Source organism: Pristis pectinata, chromosome 5 (genome assembly GCF_009764475.1).
Source record: "Pristis pectinata isolate sPriPec2 chromosome 5, sPriPec2.1.pri, whole genome shotgun sequence".
NCBI lineage: Eukaryota > Metazoa > Chordata > Chondrichthyes > Rhinopristiformes > Pristidae > Pristis > Pristis pectinata.
The window spans coordinates 62,763,648-62,789,135 of record NC_067409.1 but is presented as its reverse complement, the minus strand read 5'-3'; the positions used below and the strand labels follow the sequence as shown (position 1 = coordinate 62,789,135).

At 38.9% G+C, this 25,488-nt stretch overlaps 1 protein-coding gene across 1 annotated transcript in view; it reads left to right on the top strand.

Annotated features, from left to right (window-relative positions):
* Positions 1–25,488, top strand: part of dgkb (diacylglycerol kinase, beta) — a 589,337-nt gene that overhangs the window by 271,887 nt on the left and 291,962 nt on the right. The window contains exons 11-13 of the mRNA XM_052015544.1: positions 4,477–4,565; positions 4,666–4,782; positions 22,070–22,168. Of these exons, the coding sequence (XP_051871504.1) occupies positions 4,477–4,565; positions 4,666–4,782; positions 22,070–22,168 (305 nt within the window). The remainder of the gene's footprint in view (positions 1–4,476; positions 4,566–4,665; positions 4,783–22,069; positions 22,169–25,488) is intronic.

Here is a 25,488-nt window from a genome sequence, read left to right as displayed (position 1 = left end):
TAAAGGAGTGAAGGAAAACAACCCTTAGCAGGAGGCCTGATCTTCAGAAAGTTTTCCAAGGGCACTGCTCTCCAATTATATGGAGGTAGCACTTTACCAAGATGTCGTCAGAAGGAGTTGTCACATGTTGCAACACAGCTGTGGCTGCAGAGCAGGCCAGAATTGCCAGAAAGCTTCATGACATCACAGCTTCTTGACATCAGGCTTTGATGTGTGATCTCTTTGAAATGATGCCTTATTGTGGCTGAGGTCAGAGATGGGCAAGATCTGGTCCTTTATTCAATAAATCTAAAGTGGGAGAATACATTTTCCTTAGCAATTAATAATCCATTAATGATATTGTGGAAATAAACATCCAGGCTTCTTCCATTTCCTTCATTTCCTGGACTTCTTTCAACACCCCCCACACCAACCTCCCAGACAGAACAGAGATGGAGTTCCCTTGATCCTCACCTTTTACCCTATCGGCCTTTGTATCCAACATATCATCCTTCACCACTTCTGTCAGTTGCAACATGATCCCACCACCAGTTACACCTTCCCCTCCCCACCTCTTTCTGCTTTCCACAGGGATCACTCTCTCCGTGACTCCTTAGTTCACTCACCCCTACCCACACACCTCTCTCCATCCTTTGGCACTTCCCCTACAACTGCAAGAGATGCAACCCTTGTCCCTACACCCCCTATCTCACCACTATCCAGGGGCCTGGACAGCCCTTCCAGGTCAGGCGAAGATTCACATGCACCTGCTCTAACCTTGCCTACTGTATTTCGAGCTCTCAGTATGGCCTCCTCTACACCAGCCAGACCAACCAAACCAGGCAACTGTTCTCTAGAGCACCTGCACTCTGTCCACAATGGCCATCCCAAGCTCCTAGTTGCATGCCATTTCATCTCTCCTTCCCATTCCCACACCAACCCATTTATCCTCGGCTTTCTTCCACTGCCAACTCAAACTCAAAGAATAACACCTCATATTCTACCTGGGTAGTGTACAACCCAATTGTATGAACATTGAATTTTGCTATTTCAGGTAACCCACACCTCCTGTGTTCTTTTCTCTCTCTCCTTCTGATTCACTTGCGTTCTTTCATCTCCCTTTTTCCAACCCCTGTTCCCATCACACCCCCCATTATCCAATTTTGTTCCCCTCCCCCACATGTTCCATCTCCCTATCACCCACATATTTAGCCTATCGGGTCTCCCATCTCCTCCCCCATCTGGTTCCATCTGTCTATCATCCTTCCCTTAGCTGGCTCCACATCACCTTCCGTACTTATCAGATTCTAGCCTCTGCAGCCTTTTGCTTCTCTACCTGCCATCTTCCAGCTTCTGCCTCTGCCTCCACCCCCCCGTCCCCACCCCCCCCCCCCACCCCCCCCCCCCAACCTGGCTCCATCTGCCCATCATTGCCCACGTCTCCTGGCTCCACCTCTCACCTGCTGGCTTCTGTCTCACCCCTCCTTCTCACAGTTTTGTACTGCCTATCTCCCCTCTACCCTCTCAGTCCTGATACAGAGTCTTGACCCAAAATGTCAACTATCCCTCTGCTTGCACAGATGCTGCCTGATCTGAGTTCCTCCAGTAGTTTGCTTTTTGATCTATGTTTGTTCATAAGTTGCAAATTATGAAGAGAAAGGATGTTTTTATTTTTGTGTTGAGAGAAATTGTAAGATTAATTCCATGTAAGTGTATATTTAATCGATGAATTACAATTTTCCATCACAGTGGATAAAGTCAGGTTATTGCTTTTAAAGGATTAATTTTCAGTTAGCTTACATGCCAGTAGATTTGCAACCCAAAGGTAACTTGGTTACTGTGTGACATTTACTGTTTGAAAAATGTATACTCAACTGATTCATAACTTTTGTTGATCGCACTGAAAACTGAACTAGATATCATTTGAATTAAACAATCTAAATAATGCAAAGTAGAAATGTACATAAACAGAAATATGAAATTTTGAATATAAAATCTTCGTTAGAAGTAGGCCAAAATATGCCTCAGATCAAAAGCATGATATCTTGTAAATAAATTGATAGACTAATGCATTTTATATTTCAGGCATTTTTTATTATGTCTCAACCTGCAGGACAGAAAGTTGTTCTGAAGAGTAAAGTATCCTAATTACCTGAATTGCATAAATTGGAATGAATTTTTAATCACAATGTGGTTTATTCCTTATCACACACTTTGGAAATTCAGATTGCCTGCCCTATAGAATGATGCTTCATATAAAATGGATCACTGTCATTCTTACATACCATCTCTTGTTGTCTCTGGGTGAGATTTTATGACAGAGTGCAATTTATTCCTGAACAATTAAAAAAATAATATTATTGGGCCAATCTACCCTCTTCCTTTTTTATCATATCCATGGTTGACTACTTAATTTGATTAACTAGCAGATCCTGATATATTTTCGTTCACAATTTAAAATAAAAATCTCATATTTTTATGCTTGATGTGTCTGATCTGTCTGTTTCCTCTAGTAGTCTAGTGAGCATCTTCTTGTTCATTTTTTTTGTCTATGCAGCTGTTAGATGGTAAGTCTGAAGAAAATGATCAAAAAACTCTGTGTACATGTGGACAAAATTAAGTGATCATGTGCCTGCTCTGGTGAATGTCAGAAAAGTGTCAACAGATGTTGAGCTATTTCAAATGAAAATAAGGAAATGGCAGACCTGTTGAATAATTGCTATCCTTCATTCTGCGGTGAATAGATAATATAACTGGCATTTCAGAGGAACTAATAAATCAAGAACTGAAGCTCACTAAAGTTAATGTAGGTGGTATTGAGCATTGGGCATATATAATGGTTCTGAGAATGAGAAATTGCTGAGTTTTCACTTCGGGTTGAAGACGTAGCTAAGAAATGGCATATGTTTTAGAATCAAGATTCCAAAAAGCTCTCAATTCAGAAACTTTTTTTTGTTGGAAAACTATGAATGCAATTTGCTTATTTACGAAAAGAGAGTGAAGTAAAATAGCAAATTATAAATACGGTTGTCTGACATTTTTTGTGTGGAATATTGGAATCCACAGTTAAGGCTGGAGTGACAGAGTACTTTGAGAAAACTGAGATAATTAGCAAGATCCAGTATGGATTTGTGAAAGGTAGGTATGGTTAGGAAGCCCGTGCAAATCTTTTTGTAGAAGTAACTGAAATTGGAGACAAGAAAATGCCTTTGACTTAAATGAACCTTCAGCAGGCATTTGCTAAGGGTCCACTTAAGAGATAATTAACTAAAATAAAAACTCATGCAACTGAAGCCAACCCATTAACTTGGGAAGGATGTTGGTTTATTGATAAAGGAGGCAAAGTAGCCAAAATGGTTTTGTACTTGAATTAGAAGATAGTGATCAGTGCTACCAAAGAGCACATTTGGAGGCTGGGGCCTCAGCTGCTCTCGATATTTATTAAAGGCTTGGAAAAAACAATAGTGACCCATAAATTTAAGTTTGCAATGACACAGATTGGTGACACAGTAAGTAGTGCAGATGGGAGCTTTGAATTATAAAGTGACATTGATATATTGCAAACAGGCAAAGCTGTGGTTGATGAACTTTAGTGCAGATAACTATGAAGTCATCCATCTTGGACCAAAAAAGGAATAGAACTGTGTATTTTAAAATGGTTTAAAAAAGCTAAGATGGTAGGGGTGCAAAGATTTAAAAATCCATGTACACTAACGCTGATGGAATGATATCTAGAGACTTGAATGTAAATGGGAGGATCTTTTCCCTGAGTTATAGAACTTACAGATTGATCTTGGAGCATTGTACACTCCTTGAGAGCATCCCTTAAAAATGATACTTCGGCATTGAGAGAAGTACAACACAGATTCAACAGAGTACTGCCAGCACTCTATTGATATAATATGCAAGAAAATACATAAACCAGGGTTATAGACCCTGGTATTTAATGGGCGAAGTCCTCTTTTTTTGTTTGAGAATTTAGGATTTTAAAAGGAATTGATAGGATGGTTGCTGAAACCTTTGCTATTTGTGAGCAAGTCTAGGTCAACGGGGCAGACCCTTAAAATTAATGTCAAACCATTCAAAAGGCTTTCTACAAAGCCTGATGGAATTAAGATAATAGTTGTTCATTTCAATTAAATCTGAGCTCAATAGATACTTACTAGTCAAGAGCATTTTAAGGGAAATGGAGTCAAGGCAAGCAAATGGAGTTTGGTATAGATCAGTCAGGATCTCATTAAATGGTGGATGGGCTCAAATTGTTAAATGACAGCTCCTTTTTGCTTTTTACAATCATAAAAATTAATAACAACATTTTGGCTATGAATTCATCGTGAGGTGCACTGGAAAAAAAGCCAATATTTAATATTTTCTCTCTTTGGGTACTGACAGAGTAGATGTCAATTATATTAATGAAAACATTATGTTTTTGTTGGTTTTGCCTTGCTATTGAAAGGTTAAGTTAGTTTTATTGAACCACGTTTTTAATTTTTGCAGTCTGCAAGTATACAGTTCATGAACGGTGTGTGTCCAGAGCTCTTCCCTCCTGCATCAACACCTATGTCAAGTCAAAAAAGAATGCAACTGTGAGCTGTCCTCTTACTTATCTTTCACTGTGAATTGCATTGGCTTTACATTATAGACCTGGTATATTTTCTAAACAAATTACACATTTGCTTCCCTTAGGTAATGCATCACTTCTGGGTGGAAGGAAACTGTCCAAAGAAATGTGACAAATGCCATAAAACCATCAAGTGTTATCAGGGTCTTACAGGCCTTCATTGTGTATGGTGTCAAATCACTGTAAGTATTTGCAGCTCTAGCAATTCACAGATATTAATCGCTAGCAGCACTTATAAAGGACGTCCCAACAGAGAAACTTCCTTTCTAGGTTGCCCTATTTTGAATGTGAATATGCAGCAAAATCTCATATTGCAGCATTGTACTCTGTAATGTTACATAATATAATGTCATATAATTAATTTAATTTCCTTCAAATTCTGATTTGGAAGCAAATTTACTACCACATAACAAATTTAATTCTGCTTTGATGACATTGCACTGGCTTTACATGTTAGTTAAAATTGAACCATGCAATGCTGGTAGCAAATAACTACTTATTTCAACAGTGTTAATGACTTTGCTACAATATTGGACACAGATTTTCACACATTTAAAATCTATTTGATACCAATATTGTGGAACATGATTTAAAGTGGCTATCCGTGTTAATTTCAACCAGAACTAATTTTAACTACTGTCGGCATAATTTCCAGTTTAATGAGACTACTGTATAATGAAATGCTGTAAGGTTGTGGAATGAAACGATGATTCCATAATTTAATGTTATGCTTCAGATATGAACAAACAAGTCAGTTTTAGTTGCTCCGAGTCACGATATCATGTTCACTAAAGTAAGCCATAGATTTATTTATTACTCATAATGTGAATATTAAATATCTCCCCTGCATTGTGATGGTAATTTTTCAACACGTTTTAAAAATGAACATATCCATCTATTTTATGAATATTGATTCCAAACAAGATTTCTGTTTCACTCTGTCTTGTTATCTAACCGTTTCTTCCATCTTTATCCATTGTACTTTTTATTTTGTATTCTCTATTAGATCCAATGCAATGTCATGAGAATAAGCAGCCAATCTGCTCTCAGACTTTAGTCAATTATAGTCAATAACTAAATGCTGGCAGTTGCATGAGAGCAGCATACTCAGCAGAATGCTGAGTGAGCACTGTAGTGCCCAACACCCTGGTGACACCTTCAACACATATCCCTGTGCTTCACTTTAAAATTCTCCTTTGTTCCATAAATCCATGCAATTTCAGATTCCTCTTTCTGTAGTATCTTCCAGTTTCACAATCCTTTGAGATCTCTTCATTCTACAAGTTCTACTGTTTGGCTGGGCCTTTATCTGACAGCACCCACACTCTGGAGTACTCTCCCTCACCTTTTTGTCTCTGAACTTCTCCTTTAAGATGCTTTATAAAACTTACCCTTTCAGCCTTTATAACCAAACTTCTGCTCACTTGTCCTGTTGAGACCCTATGCCAACCTTTTTTAATAAGACTCCGAAGAAATTTCTTGACAAAGTTAAAGGATGCAACGTTAATATGAATTGTTCTTATTTTCCTGTGTATTCTTCCAACCAAATGGCTGAATTATTGTGTGAAGAATCATTAGCTCAATTCCGTTAGAATATTTCCATTGGTTCTACATTGACTAAATTTGATTGCATGACCTGGCTTCAAATTTTGAGAGAGAATTTACTCATTTATCATCCTCCTCCTCCTCTCTCAATCAAGGTTGCACACAGCAAGTTAACATCTGCATATTTACCAGCTGATTTGTTCAATGTACCCACCCCCCCCCCCCCACCCCGCCTTGCATCACTCAAAAGTATCAAGTTGTGGGTAGGGTAATACAGAATAACATTTAAAAAAGCACAATTAGGACAATAACATGAGAACGAAAAATGCATTGAATCTTTGATTCATGTCTTTATCGCTGTGGACATGATGCAGAAATAATTTGTGCATAAGTACATAGATTAAATTTAAACATTCGGCCTATCAGTGCTAAACACAATTTTCAACACTTCAATGGTGTGGTTTTAAAACTGAAAACATAGAACATAGAGCAGTACAGTACAGGAACAGGCCCTTTGGACCACCATCTTTGTGCCAGCCGTGATACTAGTCTAAAGTATTCCCATCTGCCTGCACATGGTCAGCATCTCTCTATTCCCTGTCTAAACTCCCCTAACATGGTGATCATCAGATCTGCTTCTACCACCTCACCAGTCAGCGAGTTTCAGGCACTTACCACTCTGTGTTTTAAAAAGAAAGCTTGCCTCACAAATCCCCTTTGAGCATTCCTCCTTTTACCTTAAACCTATGCTCTCCAGTATTTGACATTTCCACCCCAGGATAAAGACTCTATCTACCCTATGTCATAGATATGTTACGATTTCTTTTTAACTCGTGGAAAGAAGATGCTCAAAAATCTAATGTGCAAAGTAATTAAATTTTCGATAGCTCCTTTAAATGAGAATATATGTGAAATTGCCATTAATTTTGAAAACCACTTCCTGATTGAAAAAAAGATGTTTCTCTTGCCTCAATTATCATCATATAAAAATCAATGGGAGCAAAAATGTGTGTAAACATCAAATACTGTTGTCTTTTAGACACTCCAGCACTACAACCAAGATATCAAAGTAAAGCTCTTTAATATTATCACACACAGTTGAAAATGGTGGTGGACAAGGAGAAGAACATTTGGACATTTCTATTCTATGTTGAAACCCAGAATGTGTGTACAGGTGATAAAGCTCAATCTTAGCATTGGTCAAGATTTTTAGCTGAAAGTGCACAATTATATGTTTTCTCAACATTCTCCCAAATATCCACCATCCCATGGGCCAGCCAATTCACTCAGTCCTGATGCAGGGTTTCAACCTGAAATGTCGACAATTCCTTTTCTCCCACAGATGCTGCTCGACCCATTGAGTTTCTCCAACAGTTTGTTCGTTGGTCCTTAATTCACTCTACAAATGATAAAGAAGTGGCTGAGTCCACCAAATATAATAATAGTTTTGGAGCTGATTAACACTCCAGATAGAATGCTAAGGATCTGTACACCAATATTTGCCATACCTTTTTCCAGGATTTTCTCATGCAGAAATGATGTCATTAGCTAGCTGACAATTCCCCAAATATGTTCAATTTACAAAAATGCAGGACAGATCTAATTCAGCCATTTCTGCTTTATTAGCTTCCTTCTAATCATAGTCAGAGTGATGGAGAAGTACTCAATAGTGACACACAATAATAACTTGCTCATTGAAGCTTAGTTTAGGTTCTGCAAGAATGTCTCAATTATTGATCACTTTACAATCTTGATCCAGAAATGGATGCATGCACACATGTTGAAGAAGAGATGAAGTTGTCATCTTCAATATTCAGAGGAAATTCCCACAAAACTAAAAGGCTGCAAGGTGTCCTGTAATACCAAGGGCATTGGGTTGGAATAATTACTGTTAAGCAGGAAAATGATGGTTGTGTGGATGACAACCATTGTGATCCTAGAGCACAGTTGCATTAATTCTGTTCCCAGTCCAATCAGCTCAGTCCCTTCACTCATCTTCCTGCTGAGGAAGTAACATTTTATAGCCATCTCCAAGAGGCTTCTTAAGTTGAAGTATAGTCACTGTTGTAATGTGGGCAAATATGGCAAGAAGTTTCTCCAAATTATTTTTAGCCATCGACTTTTGCCAATGTCAGGTTAATATTGTATGAGCCAAAAATATTAGGATTCTGGGCAGACTGAGAACTAAAGCAAATGATGGCTCGCTTGTAGTGTTTGTGATGTTCTCTACCTACAGAGCTGCACACATTGTTCTTTTTACATTACAGTGAAGGTGTGATCATCTGGATGTAGTGCTGCAGCATAATAATTTCACTATGTTTTCACATTATAATCTAGTTCTTGTTTTAAGTTTCTCCCTTTCATTGCAGATCCATTGCCCATGTAAGTGGGATACCTAATGAATGGAAGAGATTATACATCTTCATTAAGTCCAAATTGCTCCTAACTTAGAGTTTGTTGTCCATCTATTTGAGTTTTGCCATTCATTACATTTGGCCTGCTATAATTTTTTATATAGCAAAATCAACCTTAATTCTTAGACTTTGGCATGATGCATAGTTTCTGTTCAGTAACAAACATAGTCATTTAACACTTTCAATATTAACAAATTGTAAGCAGGAGTAGGTCACATGAGTCCCTAAGCCTGCTCCAGCATTTAATAAGATTGTGGCTGAAGTGATTGTAACCTGAACCTCACTCAGCATTCCTGTTTACCCATGGCAACCTTTTAGCCCCTTGCTTATTAAGTGCCTGTCTACCCCTGGGCTAAACATATTCAGGCACTCAGTTTCCATCACCCCTTGAAACAGTCATCTTCATATCCACCCTATCAGGATCTTACATATTTCAATTGACCCCTCTTAACTCTTCTGTACTTCAGAGAATGCACATTCAGCCTGTCCTCATTGGACAATCATTCATTCCAGTTATTAGTCCGACATACCTTTTCTGAACTACTTCCAATGAATGATGGTGGACAATTAAACAACCCACTGGAGGAGTAGGCTCCACAAATATCCCCATTCTCAATCCCCATTTGTGCTGGGGAGCCCAGCACATCAGTGCAAAATCATGGAACAATTTCCTGGTTCTTAAACAGAGAAACAATATTGGCTATTCTCCCATTCTCTGGGACCTTGCAGTGGCTAAAGAGGATACATAGATCTCTGTCAAGGCCCCAGCAGTCTATTGCCTCTCTCAATAACCTGGAATAGATCCCATTAGGCCCTGTGCGCTTATCCACCTTAATGTTCTTCAAGAGACACAACACTTCCTCCTTATTGATATCATCGTGCCCTAGAATACCAACATACCCCTCCCTGATCTCACCATCCTCCATGACCTTCCCCTTGATGAATACTGATGCAAGGTACTCGTTTAGTACCTTGCCCACTTCTTCTGGCTCCAGGCATATATTCCTTTCTTTGTTCCTGAGTAGTCCCACCCTCTCCCTAGTTACCATGTTCTTTTTGATATATGTATAAAATGCCTTGGGATTCTCTTTAATACTACTTGCCAAGGACATTTCATGTCCCCTTTTAACTCTCCCGATTCCCTGATTAAGTTCTAGAGAGGTTGCTCCATTTGAAGCTTTTCCTTCAATTGCAGAAAATGTTGTTATGGTATGCATTGGCCCCAACTTGAGTGAAGAATCCACACTTGTAGGGTTATAAAAACATCTATGTAATAGAAAGTCAGCTCTCAAAGGTACATTAAGTCTCTCTTTCATAATATTGTGATTGATCCTGTAAATAAATTTGCATTCCCACACAAACTCCATAATGTTCAAAAAAGCTATCAATCACAGCCTTGGCTATACTCAGTTTCCTTAAGTTGTGTCCCTGCTTTGGAATTGTTCTTTTTATCTTAATTAGAAGTGTTGGGTGCACTCCTCATAATGCCAGCTTCTTCAGAACAGGGAATCCACCAGTTCAACATTGAACATTGAATTCTCCCACTTTAAGTAATACCCCCCGCCCACCATGCTACCCTTTTTTTCTTTTTTTCCCCTTTCTCTCTTTACCTTTGACCCATCCCCTGGCAGATCTGCTCTCCCCTCCTCCCCCACACCTGCCTTAGGTTCCTGACCCAAAACGTTGACCGCCTGCTTTTCTCCACGGATGCTGCCTGGCCTGCTGAGTTCCTCCAGCATCATAGTTTTTTTTTAATCCAGCAGTTTAGATTGCAACTGGAGTACAGAGCACAGTTTCTCTTTTAAAAAATAACTTTCTTGCTATAGTGGGAGTGCAGCAAAGATTTATCAGACTTGTTCTTGGGATAGCATGTTTCCTGTATCAGAAGAGCTTGAGTAAGTTAGGTCTTTATTCTTCAGAGTTTAGGAGAATGAGAGGTGACCTAAATGAAACAAACACAATTCATAAGAGGGCTTGACAGGGTAGATTTAAGGAGGATGTTCCCTTGGCTAATGAGTCAAGACCTTGAGTTCACAGCTTCAAAATAAGGGATAGTCCTTTTAGGATTGAAATTAGAAGTTCTTCACTCAGATGATGGTGAATCTTTGTGAACTGTCTGTGGTGGAGTCTGTGGATCGATAGATTTCTGGATATCAAAGAAATCAAGGAATAAGGAGACAGAGCAGGAAAATGGTGTTTTTGTTGAATGGTAGAGCAGGATCAAGGGCCCAAATGGCCTATTCCTATTTTTTCTGTTCTTTATGTCACTCTCCAACTCCCTTCTCCTGAAAAATGTATGTGAGTGGGCATCAAGTGAAGGTTGTTTTGAGCTTGGATTTGTTATCACCTGTGGTCAAGTAATGATTTATCAGATGCAACGAATGAGCAGCAAGGTGCTGTAGCCAGAAAGCTAGGTGGTCCGAGCAAGAAAGCGGAAATATTAAAAATGTTGCGAGTAGCTGACTGTGTTGGATTGCTCTTCATGTGCTTCCTGCCAGCGGTGGGAGTTACAGGGTAATAAAGGACAAAGCATTAGCCCATCAGGATGGCCATTGGACTGAAAGCCAGCTGACTTTAAAAGGGTATCTCCTCTCTTTTGGACTTCTGAGCATAATTCTTAGTCAGGGTGTCTGCTCTTCTCTGTTCACTGCAAGTACTAATCTGAAATCAGCAGATAGGAAAGAGGCTTGGGTAGTGGCCTTTCCTTTTTTTCTTGTGGAGAAAGCAGATAGGGTCCACTCAGTGATTCAACTGTCTCAACAAGAAGCAGCTGAGAACACCACATTACCTCACTCCAGGTAAATATTTTAAGCCAATGTCATAATGAAGAAAGTCTTGTTTAAAATTCACATCTTTGGAAGTGAACGTCATCATAAAAGAACTTCTCCCTATCTGGTCTCAAACTAATTTTTAATCTTTGTTCAATCAGGCAAATTCTCCACCTTTTGTGTTTCTTGGTAATTGGCTTTTACTGAGTACTAAATGTCATGCTTAAACCCTGTATTAGAATCTCATGTTGACTGGATTGATTAGCAACAGCTTTGGGGTGGAGCAGATATGGAACTAATCAACCACCAGAAAGTCAGGCTAGCGGTATTTACAGTGCAATGTTTACTTTTGTGTTGCAATGACACAAAGCTCACGTCATTGTTTTATAATGTCTGCCCATCATCTCTCCCAAACAACATCTGGTGCTCAAAAGAGCATGCAGCCGTTTTGAGTTCTTTTAGTGCTCGTTATTTACTGTGCTAGTTACCAAGTGGAAATTGAACTGGGGTCCAGGCGAAATAATCGGCTGGCTTGTTCATTGCTCATAAAAATCAAAGTTAGTTTAGTGCACTGCAGGACTGAGGGATGAAACTGAGAGCCTGCTGTTTAATAAATCTGCAATTAGCATCTGATTTCTTCCATATCCCAAAGAGCTAGGCACACTTCCCACAAAGTGCATCAGAGTTTTACTTTAATGTAAGAATTTGATAATTTTATTGCTAAGTCTGCATGCTGTCAAGTTACAGAGCTGCTATCTATCATTGAATTTCAATGGCTCATTGAGGTGCATTGATTTAATGTTGTATCGCCTGGTGAGCATTAATTAGCATACAAGTAGCCTCACCACTGGGGTTGGGAATTAGTGTGACAAATGTATGAGATTACAGTGCCACTGAATTGCACCACAATGAGGCCTCGGACTCCTTGGTAAATTAACCCTATTTGGGATTTAATTTCCTGTTGCTAAGTTACCTGTGGTAAGTGAACTTTTCTGCATAAAATCTCTCTCTCCTGTTAGGGGTCAGGCACTTGATTTCAGACTTTGTTTTTAATCTAAATTTTAAAATTTCTCTCAACCTAGTTATTTAAGGAAAGCAGGCTGTATTTAAGAATCAATTATAGAGTCTGTTTTTCTGACCACAAACCTCTTTTATTTTTCATGTGAGGTAATGTTGGCAGTAATTATTATTTTAATACTCTAAAGACAAGTGTTAATTATTAGAAATTACAGTGTTTCTCTTGGCCAGTGGGCCTGATGATTGCTGGTGTGAGATTCAGAGACTTGTTTCCAAACCTTTTTCAACAAAGAGAATGTACATGTTCAACCTCATTGGCTGTGCATTCTGTTGCCTAGTAACCTGCAGACTTTGTTGAAGCTTAAGGTGGCTATTTTGTTTTGTGTTTTCTTTTATCCAGAATACTGTAAATTGAGAGGATAACTTGCAAATATTAAAGAACTTGGATATTATTGTGCAGAGGATGGAAAAAAGAGAGAGAGAGAGTTTGTGTGTGTGTGTGTGTGTGTGTGTGTGTGTGTGCGCGCGCGCGCACGTGTATGAAAGAGAGAGGTTGAGAACAGAGAGCAAATTCATACTCTTTTTTTAGTGGCTTTAATGTTTTTCTGATACTTTTGATACCTTCTCAAGGCGTAAAACTGCTAGAGAAAGTTCCAAAGGCAAATCCAAAAATTGCAAATACATGCTTTTTACACATGATTTTATAGAAACTTTTGACAATACTGAGCAATGACTATCATTTCCCAGTTCTCTTTGGCAAAAGTTGTGGCATCAGAAGACTGGACAACCGCCAATACGATACCATTGTTTAAGGAGAGTGAGAGGGACTGACCAAGTAATTTTCAAGCAGTCAGGGTTGTAATGTAGGGTAAATTATTTTAAGCATTCTGAAGTACAGCATAAAGTATCGTTTAAAAAGATGCAGGTGAATCATGAGAAGTCAGCTTGGGTTTACCAGGTATGGATTTTATTTGACTCATTTAATTGAATCTTTTCTGGTGGCAACAAGGAGTGCTGATGAGCATGGTACATTTACTGTAATCCACATGGATTTTCCCAATAAATTTCCCAGATGGGAATTCACCAATGCCTTGTGAAAGTAAAATTTTATGGAATCCATGGACTTAAATGTATTTTTGGTAGTAAATACCAAATTTGAGAGTGTGGTTAATAGTGAGTTGTAGGCTGCAGGAAGATATTGGGTCAGCGTTAAACAGACATTTAGTTAGGCAAGGTATAAAGGTACTCACACAAAATGCTGGAGGTACTCGGCAGGTCAGGCTACATCTATGGAGGGAAATAAACAGTCAACATTTCAGGTCGAGACCCTTCATTCAGTCCTGATGAAGAGTTTAAGTTTTATAAACCACAAGTCATTTGTACCTTGTTGGTAAGATATGTTTTGAGGAAGCAGATGAAATCAATGACTATCCTTCATAAGAGTGCAGGATTGTTGCATTCACTGTAATATATACCTGATGTCTCGCTGTTCACTGAAACTGTAGATGCTGTAAATATTCACAAGGTCTAGCATTCACTGTGGACAGTGAAACAGAGTTAACATTTAAGGTTGATGACTTTCATTGACTTGATGAAAAGCCATTAACCCAAAACATTAACTCTATTTCTCTCTCCACAGATGCTGCCAGGCTCATCGTCCCTTGTCATCCAGTTTCTATAGAGCACAGGCCATATGCAGGTAATCAGAAGTCACTTATTTCTAAGCTTCTGTGAACGTATCTTAGGACTAAACCACTTGCAAGTAAACGTAAGCATTTAAGTAAATGTGTTCCTTGCTGGTTACCTTTTAGTAGAGAAACAGCTAGGTTCTGTACAGTGAATGTCTACAGTGACACAGCTCAGATCCAGAATACAGTACCAAGAAACCTACAACTAAATACTGCTGCCCCAAAATGCTGTGCTATTTTGATATAATATCTGTTTTAGTTCACAACATTTTCAAGACAAAAATTCCAATCTTTTTTAATTTTTAATAAGCCAGCTTTAGAAATGCAAAGTAAATTCTAAGTGGTGAGCATGAAGATTAACAAGGACTTTTAAAAATTCACCCATTAAAGGACTGTGCTTTCAAAGAGAAGGGTACTTAATAAAAGAAATTCTTCTATCTAACAATGAAATATAGCATTGGAATATCATCTGCATCATGTACAATATGTAATTAATCTGAGATTGCATGCTAATGTGGAACAGCAACTCCTCAGTGCAATGTCTTCAGAGCTTTAATTGTTCATCTGAGGTTCGTTTTGTGGATTATGTGGTTGCAAGAAAGATTTATTCATCCAGAACTTGACACTGGAGACTTACTTTGACAGCCTTAGTGCAATTATATTACTCAAAAGAATTGGTAGAATACCCAAGGATTTGAGGTATTAGAATTGAAGTCCTTATCTAGAAATAGGGATTTTCATAACTTTTAATTGGCATGTAATTAAATGGGACATTTGGTTCAGTTTATTTCTATGTATAGCTGAGAAGCATGGTGCCAATAGGTAGATGCGTACAGTTTTATTGTGCATTTGCCTACTTTAAAACCAAACCTAAGTATTAGAAGTTTGAAGCCCACCTCAGGATTTTAGCTCATAGTGGGATGAAGCATTCGTGTCTAAGAGGTAGGCATTAGGTGGGATCTTAAAGAGAGAGGAGGAGGTGGAGGAGGGCTTTGATGTGGGAATTTAGATAGCTGAAGTTATAGCCACCAGTGGTGGGGTAAAGAAAAGGAAGAGACAAAATATACAGGGAAAGAATCTAAAGGTTGAAGATGCGTTGCAAGGCCGGGGAAGATAACAGTGATAAAAGTGACTAGCTCATGAAGGAATTTTATTTTGAATTGTATTTGGAGGCATGACAAAACCAGGAGCCGATGTAGATAAGGGAATGTTGGGTGTTTGTGATGGCAGCAGGCTTTGGATGTGCTGATGTTTGTATGTGGAAAGTGGGAGATTACCATGGAAGACTGGAGCAACTGGGTAGGCAAATAATAAAGGTAGCAATGCGAATTTCAGTGACAAATAGGTGAAAAGAGGTAGAGGCAGCAGATGTAACCAAGGTAGAAGCTTGCAATCTTTATGATGGAATGGTACGTGCCAGCAGCTAGTTCAGGGTTGAATTGAGTCGTGATGTTGTCAACAGTTTGGTTTGATCTGAAACGACTGGGCTGGGTAGCTAACGAATTGAGTGGTGAGGGTATGGAATATATTATAGGATTTTAGTCTTCCTAATGTTCAAATGGAAGAAAGTGTATCTATTCTAGTAATAAATGTAAACAGTCTGACAGCACAGAGCCAAAGCAGGGGGTGGAAAAGTAGAGCTGGTTGGCATTTTTATAAAATCAAGGGAAAAAGCAGCTGGGCCTCAGGTTAATATCTTATCCCAGGAAAGCCCTTCCAATTACTTAGCATCAACAAAAATTATGAGCTAAAATCCTGAATGTGTTCTCCCAGAGGCACTCACCATATATAGGTGGGCCTATCCTGTGTCACTCTTCACTTCTGACAAGAGAAGTGAGTTAAAGAGTGATCTGGCAGAAATAGAAGGGCTGAAGATTGGATCCTTCGTGAGTTCTTGCGTATTTGATGTTTGAAAATGGAACTGAGTGAGGGTGGTCTGATTGAGCTACACGACAGTGGACAGGGAAACAAAAGCTGGAGGTGACAGAAACACTCAGCAGATCAGGCAGTGTCCATGGAATGCAAAACAGACCCATTGTTTCGCACCCTTGACCCTTCATCAGAATGAGTTGCGGAAAAAGGGAGTGAGTGGTAGAGTTGGAAGAGACTGCCAAGGAGTCATGGAGGGAGCAGCCCCTTTGGAATGCTAAAAGGCAAGAGAAGGGGAAGGTGTATCTGGAAGTGAACTCCTATTTAAGGTGGCAGAAATTACAGGTTTCCAATACCACATAGGCTTTAGCACACAGCTGATTCTTGATTTTGTACAATGCAAAAGGTCTTGCTGTGCATTTGTTCATATAATAACCATTGCATTTTAAAATTGTTTTAAGTAAACCCCTGTGAGCCATTGTCAAAGGTACTATATGCATGTATTTCCCCAAGGAACCTACTTAGAATGGTGGGTTTAGCTGCAATTTTTCCATCTCAGAGAGGTGACCTCAAATCTAATTGAGATGATGTATAGAAATTTCCCTGTTGGATATAAGGGCCCTCATTGAAATAAATTCTAAGCCTGCTCCCAGTGTGCATGGACCTGTAGCAGTAAACTGGTCCTAATTGCAATGTCACTCTTGCAGGCCAAAGAGCAGTTGCTTCGAGGAAGGGGAAAATGCCACTAGTGTAGCCGTGGCTTTCTTTGGAAGTCGAGTCTGATGGAACTTGAAACAGACTTGGAAACTATGTGCATCAGCTATAATGACATATTTCCAATTCTTCAGCAATAAATTGATGGTCTTTAAAAAAGCATTTCTTTCAAAAGTACCATCTTCTCCCAGATCAAGAAATTATACAAGAGGTAGCAGCATTAACAGTTGTTAAGCAAATACACTAATTTAGTCTGGCACTTCAGTGAAAAGCTGCCTCGGCAGATATGCTGTCTGGCAGATGAGACATTGAGCTAAGGCTCCATCTGCCTTGTCAGGTGGATGTAAAAAAAAATCTGTCATCAATTCTCCTGGTATCTGAGTGCACATTTATCCAGCAACTAACACCAGCAAACGGAGATTAATGGAAAATTAATCTCATTGCTATCTGCGCGAATCTACTGACCGCAAATTGGCTGTTGTGCCTGCCTAAAAAATGACTGTTAGCATGCTTCAAAATTAATTGCTCTCTGTGCCACCCTTTGGAACATTGTTTGAAAGATGAATAGGTATTTTCCCTTTACAAAGACCTCATCCAACAAATACTGTACTTCATGTTATTTGATAACAAATAGTTTGATGTAATTGACTTTCACTTTTTTATACAAATTTAGCAACACTTAATATAGTCTACTAAAAGGGAGAAATACATGTATTTTGATCTCCTCCTCATCTACTTCAGTTTTCCTCAGAGAAAAGTTTGAGTTCACATCATTGCATGCGTTTCACACTAGGGGCAGTCCATTACTACTGCTTGAGATTGTATGATGAAATGTAGCAGCAAAAATTCACAGCCCATTGAAAACTGGTTTAGTGTGAGCATTCGTTCCATAATATGTTACTTACCACCTAGGAAAAGCAATACTTTATTTCAAGATATATGATTTGATTATCGAAAGAGTAACTTGTGTGGATGAAGTGATATGACAGTGTTGTTGACTGGTGGATGAAAGATTATTTATTTTGATGTCAAAGCATTTTATCCAATCATTTAACCCTCTCTCCCCTTTTCTATCATAATACTATTTCATTCTCTGTACTTCTGCCTTTTTATTTTGCAGTTTTCTCCTCCAACATTTCCTCACTACCTTCTCTTCAGCCAGAACTTCTTCATTTTAGGATTCTTCTCTTTCCCAGTATAGAGTCATTGAGTAATACAGCATGAAACAGGCCCTTTGACCCAACTCATCTATGCCAACCATAGTGCCAACCAAGCTTGTCCCATTTGCCCACGTTTGGCCCGTATCCCTCTAAACCCCTCCTATCCATGTACTTATCCAAATGTCTTTTGAATGTTGTTATTGTACCTGCCTCAACCACTTTCCCTGGCAGCTTGTTCCATATATGCACCACCCCCTACGTGAAGAAGTTGCCCCTCAGGCTCCTTTTAAATCTTTCACCTCACACCTTAAACCTATGCACTTGAGTTTTTAGTTTCCCTTCCCTGGGGTAAAGAGTATGTGCATTAATCCTATCTATACTTCTTATTTTATACACCTCTATAAGGCCACCTCTCAATCTCAGACATTTCAAGGAATAAAGTTCTAGCTTGCTCAACCTCCTGTATAACTCAGGCCCTTGAGTCCTCTTAAATCTTCTCCGTACTCTTTCCAGTTTAATGATGTATTTCCTCCAACAGGGTGACCAAAACTGTACACAGTACTCCAAGGGCAGTCTCACCAATGTCTTGTACAACTGCAACATAACATCCCAACTCCTAAATTCAATGCTCTGACTGATGAAGGCCAGCATGCCAAATGCCTTCTTCACCGCCCTGTATTCCCATGATGCTACTTTCAGAAAAATATGTACTTATACTCTGAGGTCCCTCTGTATCACAATGCTCCCTAGGACCTGACCATTCACTATTTAAGTCTTACCCGAGTTTGACTTCCCACCACCTTTCTATGCAAGTCACCTTCTTCTGTAGCTGTAGCAGCTTCCAACCCATCTCTCTACCCTACCTTCCAAGGAATCTCTTAGTCTTTTATTATTTTTGACTTTATATTTTTGCCTAGTCCAATGTAATATCCCCACTGTCTGCTGGGAATTTCTGCCCCAAGACCACTCAAAATGGGGAAGGAAGATTCAGAATGGAATAAGGACCTTGAGTATATAATGTCCTCAGAATCCCTGCATAGGCAACATATTACCTCACAAATTACCACAATCCATCTCATCAGGCACCTCCTGCCCTATCTGTGGAAGCATCATTCATCACCTCAGAGTCCACAAAGCCAGAGTGAAGCAATTCACCCTCAATTCTGAGGGACTGCCTAAAAAGAAAACTATTCTACTTTTTCTTTCCTTCTAACCTGTGTACCTTTGAGGCTAGAAGAAGCTGACAACTCCAGTCTTTAATTACTTCCTTTCAACTACTAAAACAACGATGCATTGGTTTGTTTAAAAAAAAATGAAGATCACTAAAAATCTGAAATAAAAACAGAAAGTGCTAGAAACATACAGCAGGTCTAGAAACATATATGGAAAGAGAAACAGTTAATGTTGAGGGTCTTAGAGAGTGTCGAGAAACAGAGAGACCTTGGAGTACAAGTCCTTGAAGGTGGCAACACAGGTAGACAAAGTGGTTAGGAGGGTTTATGGGATACTAGCTTTCATCAGTTGGGGCATTGAATACAGAAGTAGGGAAGTTATGCTCCAATTTTATTCAACCTTGGTCAGACCTCAGCTGGAGTACTGCATGCACTTCTGATCACCAAGGTATAGGAAGGATGTGATAGTGCTGGAGAGGGTGCAGAGGAGATTCACCAGGATGTTACCTGGGATGGAACAGTTCACTTATGAGCAGAGAGCGGAGAGACTGGGTCTTTTCCCCTGGAGCAGATGAGGTTAAGGGGGACATGACTGAGGTATGTAAAATTATGAGGGATCTAGATAGACTGCAGGAAATTTTTCCCCATATCAGAGGTAGATAAAACTAGAGGACATGGCTTTAGGGGAAGGGGCTGGAGATTCACAGGGGATATGAGGGCGGCTTTCTTCACCCAGAGAGTGGTAAGTACTGAGAAAATGGTTGAAGCTGGGTTGCTGACAGTATTTAAGAAGTATCTGGATGAGCACTTGAATAACTTAGGTGTAGAGGGCTATGGACCAAGTGCTGGGCGATGGGGATAATATGGAAGGGTGGCCACTGGTTGGCATCAAAGATCCTTCATGCTAGCATTTTTTTTGTTGTGTTATATTTTGTTAGCTTTAACCAACAAAACAAGAAGGCTGCTATTGCTGAATCTCTGCATGAAAACAAAGCCTGAATATAAAATAGGATAATGGATACCTCTGAGTTATTTAATTATAAATTAATTTTGTGCAATGGTGCTTTTTCTATGTCCCATATTCTGTTTTAATCACCTTAGCAAAACAAGATTCTTAAAAGGAAACAATAAGTGGAGTCTGTGGCAAGCAGGTGACCAGAACAAAACTTTGGAAGCTTCACTAAAGTCTATAAGTTTGCACTTATAGAGTCCTCTGTATGTGGTTCGTTGATTGGGCTTGTTCCAACCAGTTGTCAGCATATCAACTTTGATTACCTAGAGAAAGTCTTCAAGGCACGTTGAAGTATCTGGGACAAAAGCCACATGACTAGAGTTGGCAATATTGGTGGAAACAGACTTCAGTTTGCATGGTATACTGTTTCAAGATGATAAGGGTCCAGGAGTTCCTTGGGGCTGCTCCCAATCTTTATATTTGCATTTTCTTTATGAGTAATTTGACAAGGTGCCATGTCAGTGGTTGTTGCATAAAACAAAAGCTGACAGTGTAGGAGGTGACAGACTGGCATGGATGGAATTCTTGTTGGTCAACAGAAACAAGAGGGTAGGCATAAATGGGTCTTCATCAAGTTGGCAGGAGTAATGAGCAGTGTGTCACCAGGATCAGTGTTGGGACCTCAATTTTTAAAAACTTGTTTGTAACTGACATGCATGAAGGCATCAAAGCTGCAACTTCATAACTTCAGGGACAAGGGTTTGACCCCAATTATGGATAACATCAGTGTGAAGTTTGCACTTTCTCTCTTTGACCACATGAGTTTCTGTTGGATGCTCTAGTTTCCTTCCATATTCCAAGGACAAACTGTTGGGTGAAATGGTTACTATAAATTACCTCTTAGTGTTGATATGTGATCAAAGAATTAAAGGGGAGTTGATGGGCATATTAGAAAATATGTTGTAGGACTGTAGGGAAAATAACATGAGGGCAATGGCACTGATGGAAAATATCTTCTGAGAGCCTGCATTACCTGATGGGCTTGAATGGTTTCTTTCAGTGTCCTAAATTGGTATGGTTACTAAATTTGCTGTTGACATAAAGAATGGAAACTAGGTTGTGAAGAGGACACAGAGGCAATAAATAGATATAGTAAAATAAATGGGCAAAGATCTGTCAAATGGAGCATAAAGAGGGAAAACATGAAATTTGTCCATTTTGGCAGAACATAAAAGAAGCATTTTATTTAAGTAGTGAAAGATTCCAGAGCTCTGGAATATAGAGGGATGTGTGTGTCCTAGTGCATGATTCGCAAAAGGCAAGTAATCAGGAAAGCTAACAGAATATTATTGTTTACCACAACAGGAATAGAATGCAAAAGTAGAGAGGTTATGCTTCAGGTTTATAGGGCATTTGTGAGAATACATCCAGGGCACTCTGCACAGTACTGGTTTTCTTATTTAGGAAAGGATGTTAAAGCATTGAAAGCGGTTCAGGGAGGGTTTAATAGATAAATATTTGGAATAGGCAACCTTATGAGGAAAAGTTAAAAAGGCAAGGCTTGTATCTGCTGACGTTTAGAAGGGTATGACGGGACCTGATTGAAACAGGTAAGGTGCTAAGGGATCTTGATAAGGTGGATGTGAAGAAGATGTTTCCTCTTGTGAGAAGATCTAGAAGTGAGGGTCACTATTTAAAAATAAGGAGTTACCTATTTAAGTCAGATGAGGCAATTTTTCTTCCTCTCAGCATTGTTCTTTTGGAAAAATAGTCTGAATATTTTTAAAGCAAAAGTAGATAGTTATTTGACAAGCAAGGCAGTGGGGAGGAGTTACCACAGGATAACAAGAATGTAGAATTGATATTATCAGATTAGCCATAATCTTATTAAATGGCAAAGCAGGCTTGAGGAGCCAAATGTCCTAATCCACTTCTTAATTTGTATGTTCATATGTAAGTATCTTGTAAACTTCCACATGTGTAAATGAATTTTGTGTTGCAGTTTGGTTAAATGATTGTGGAATGCGAGACCACCATAGACAACGCTTCTGCTAAAATAGTAAACAAGTTTCTAGGTTAATATTATTTACTTCCCATTCTGGAATAAATGTTAGATTGTTTCCAAGTATTCTACCTTCACCTGAATATGACTTTTCTTTTCTTTTAAAAGCTACACAACAAGTGTGCATCCCACATGAAACCGGAATGTGACTTTGGACCACTGAAAGATCATATCTTACCCCCAGCTTCGATTTGTCCCATTGTATTGGTGAGTCACCTACATTAGAAATTGTTGATGCTTTGAAATCAGCCAAGCATTGTAAATTTTCATGTATGCAACTTGGCAAGTAACCAGGTCATCTACAGGCTCATGAGCTTGATCCTTTAAAATATGTTTGTTTGCGGTATGTGAATGTTGGTGACAATGCCAGTATTTATTGCCCATCTCTAATTACCCTGAAATTGCAGAAGCAGTGATGAGTTAATCACGTTGGTTGGTCTGGAGTAACATACATACCGTAATTTGCATTTCCCAGTTGCCATGATGGGATTCAAACTCCTGTTACTGGATCAATGGTCCAGAACTCTGGCTGCTTGTTCAGCAAATTAACAAGTTACTATTACAGTATCCTGCAATCAATTTCATTTATGTAGTGAAAACTTGTATCTCAATGTCAAATAGTGAGAGTAGTCTACATATAAATGAAATGTAAGCAAGTAAATTCATTAATTCCAAGCCTCCAGATGAGAGCTGTCTTTAAGGCAGTAATATATTCCAGGATTACACTGGGGCAATAGTATGAATTTGTGCATGATGCTCTGATCATTATGAAGTACTTTAGGAATTTGGGTACCTATTGACTACACCTTCCTATGTTTTATGTGTGGAAAACTCCTTGGGGCATTGGTTGAAGTGTGGAACGCTGGTGTTGTGCATTTGGGGAAGGTGATAATGGGGGGGTGGGGAAACAGGGTAATTTTGTTTTCTTTATTGGATGGTCATCTGTCAAGAAGTGCTTTGTCACAAAAATTTGAAACATTCTCTCTCCCGAATAATGATGTCAATTGATTTTTGTTAAGTATGAGTAAATAATGTAGTTTTGGTACCATTCAATTATGAATCAGTTGTAATAATAAAATGGCAGGACTTTTGAATTCGTACTTGTCTTTTCAATTACAAAATAACAATAATTTATTTATAGACCCAAGTGTTGTCCCGTGATGTCGCCAACACTTTGCATGGTTCCTGAATGGTAGAAATAATAATTTTTCCAAAAATGCACAGTGAAACAGTAATATTGCCAGTAAGGCCAGGTCAGTTTCCTTTCATCTTTCAATAATCAATGAAAAATCAATAATCAATCACTCTCCTGATAGAGAGTGGGAATGAACTGATCTTTCTCATGTCAAGGGGCTGTGAAAAATGGGGTGCCACAAGGATTGGTGCTTGGGCCCCAACTTTTCCCAATCTATATCAATGGTTTGGCTGAGTAGTCTAAATATCATGTTTCTAAATTTACCAATGATACAAAACTAGGTGAGGTTGTGAGTAAGAAGGAGAATGTCAAGAGACTTCAAGCTGAATGAGTGGGTAAGAACATAGCAGGTAGAATGTAATGTAGAAAAACTGTGATGTTATCTACTTTACTGCACAGAACTAAAAAGCAGAGACTATTTTTCAAATGGTAATAGATTAGGTAATGGAGACTTTCAAAGGGAAACAAAGGACTGCAGATGCTGGAAGCTAGATGAAAAAAAAACACCAAGATGCTAGAGGAACTCAGCAGGCCAGCAGCATCCGTGGAGAAAAGGGTGGGCACAGGGTGGTGATAGGTAAGAGCAAGGAAGGTCACATGGCTGTGGAATTGAATCTGAGTGAGCACATGGTCGAGGAGCCGGAGAGCAGATGAGATTACAGAGGGGAAGCAGTGAGAGAGGGACTCACGAAGCTCCTGTCGAAGAGAGGGGATGTTCAAAGGGATCTCGGTGTCCTTGCAAACACATCTTTGAAAGCCAACATGCATATGCAGCAACCAATATGTTGATCATTATATCAGAGTTAAGTACAGGAACAAAGATGTCTTATCGCAACTAGTTATGGCCTTGATGAGGCCACAACTGGAGTATTGTGCACTCCATTGGTCTACTTATCTTAAAAAAAGAAGAAACAGAGGGAGTACACCAAAGATTCACAGATCTCATTCTGTGGAGGTTTGCTCTCTAAGAAGAAGTTGGCTTGTCTGGGATTGGCTTGTATTATCCACAGTGTAGAAGAATAAAAGGAAATCTCATTGTAGCCTACAAAATTCTTACAGGACTTGAAAGGATGCATGCAGGGAGATGTGCGTCTGGTTGAAGAGTGTAGAACCAAGGTGTCAGTCTCAGAATAAAGGCTGGGCCTTTTAGGACTGAGATGAAGAGTCATTTCTTCACACATAGGGTGATGAATCATTGTAATTCTATACTCCAGAGAGCCATGGAGTCTCAGTCATTCCCATTTATTCAGAGCAGGGATTGATAGACTTTTGGTTATTTAAGAAATTAAGTTTAAACATAAGCTTTGATGGATGGCAGAGCACACCTAAAAGATCACATGGCCAACTTCTGCCTCTATTTCTTATGTTCTAACATTTGGAAGTCCTCCCCACCCAGTTACTTAATTTTGATGTATTTATTAGTCCTAATTCATACGACAGATTGCCATGACTATCTTTTCATTAGAATCTGGCTTGGCTAATAATTCATTGTTCACTATTTTAAATACATTAGTGCAACATAAATTTAGCCTTAGCTTATATTTTAATTTTTACATTGTTTCATCTCTGGTTAAATTAAACTGAATTCTGAGGGTATGTAAAAAGAAGCTGCAGTATTGCAACTGCCTTTACTTTTGGCTGCCTTATTTCTTCAGATTTTGACCAGCAAAATTGACCAGTGTTCACAATGATCTTCACTGCTTCCTTTAAAACTCCCAACTGTGAATTTTTGTAAGCACCTACCAGCAAACTCATGATTCATGTTTCTATTCCAGGAGGCTGACTCAGTGATAGCATTAACTTATTGCATGTTTCTACACAAAAGTATCCTGTTAATCACCCCTAAACCCAAAGAAAAAAGAATTACAGAGAACTATCATTTCTTCTAATACTGATGTGAGCACGTAAAAAAATTAATCTTAATGAGCCTCTGAATTTCCAAAACATATATGTCTTAAGGGGAGACCACCTTAACCTGACAATAAAGTATTTTAGACTTATAATGTTTCACTTTGAGATGATTTCTATTTTTCTTGTATTGTATTGGAAGTCACTGTGGGGTGTACTGTATGTACTTTTTCTCTTTTGTTAACATTATATGTTGTTATAAACTTATCCATATATTTTATTTGGAATCCTTTGTAGTGTTAGAATCTACATGCAGCAAATTTGCATTAATTTAAAGTGCCAATTTAATCAGATTTCCTGATAACCTTTTTCAAAAATTGGTGAGGTGAGATATACTACTAGGGTGAGGGATACTCCTATGACTAAATGTAACACTCTGGCTAGACATACTGCCAAGGACAGGTAAAGTGTTAAGTGTAATCTA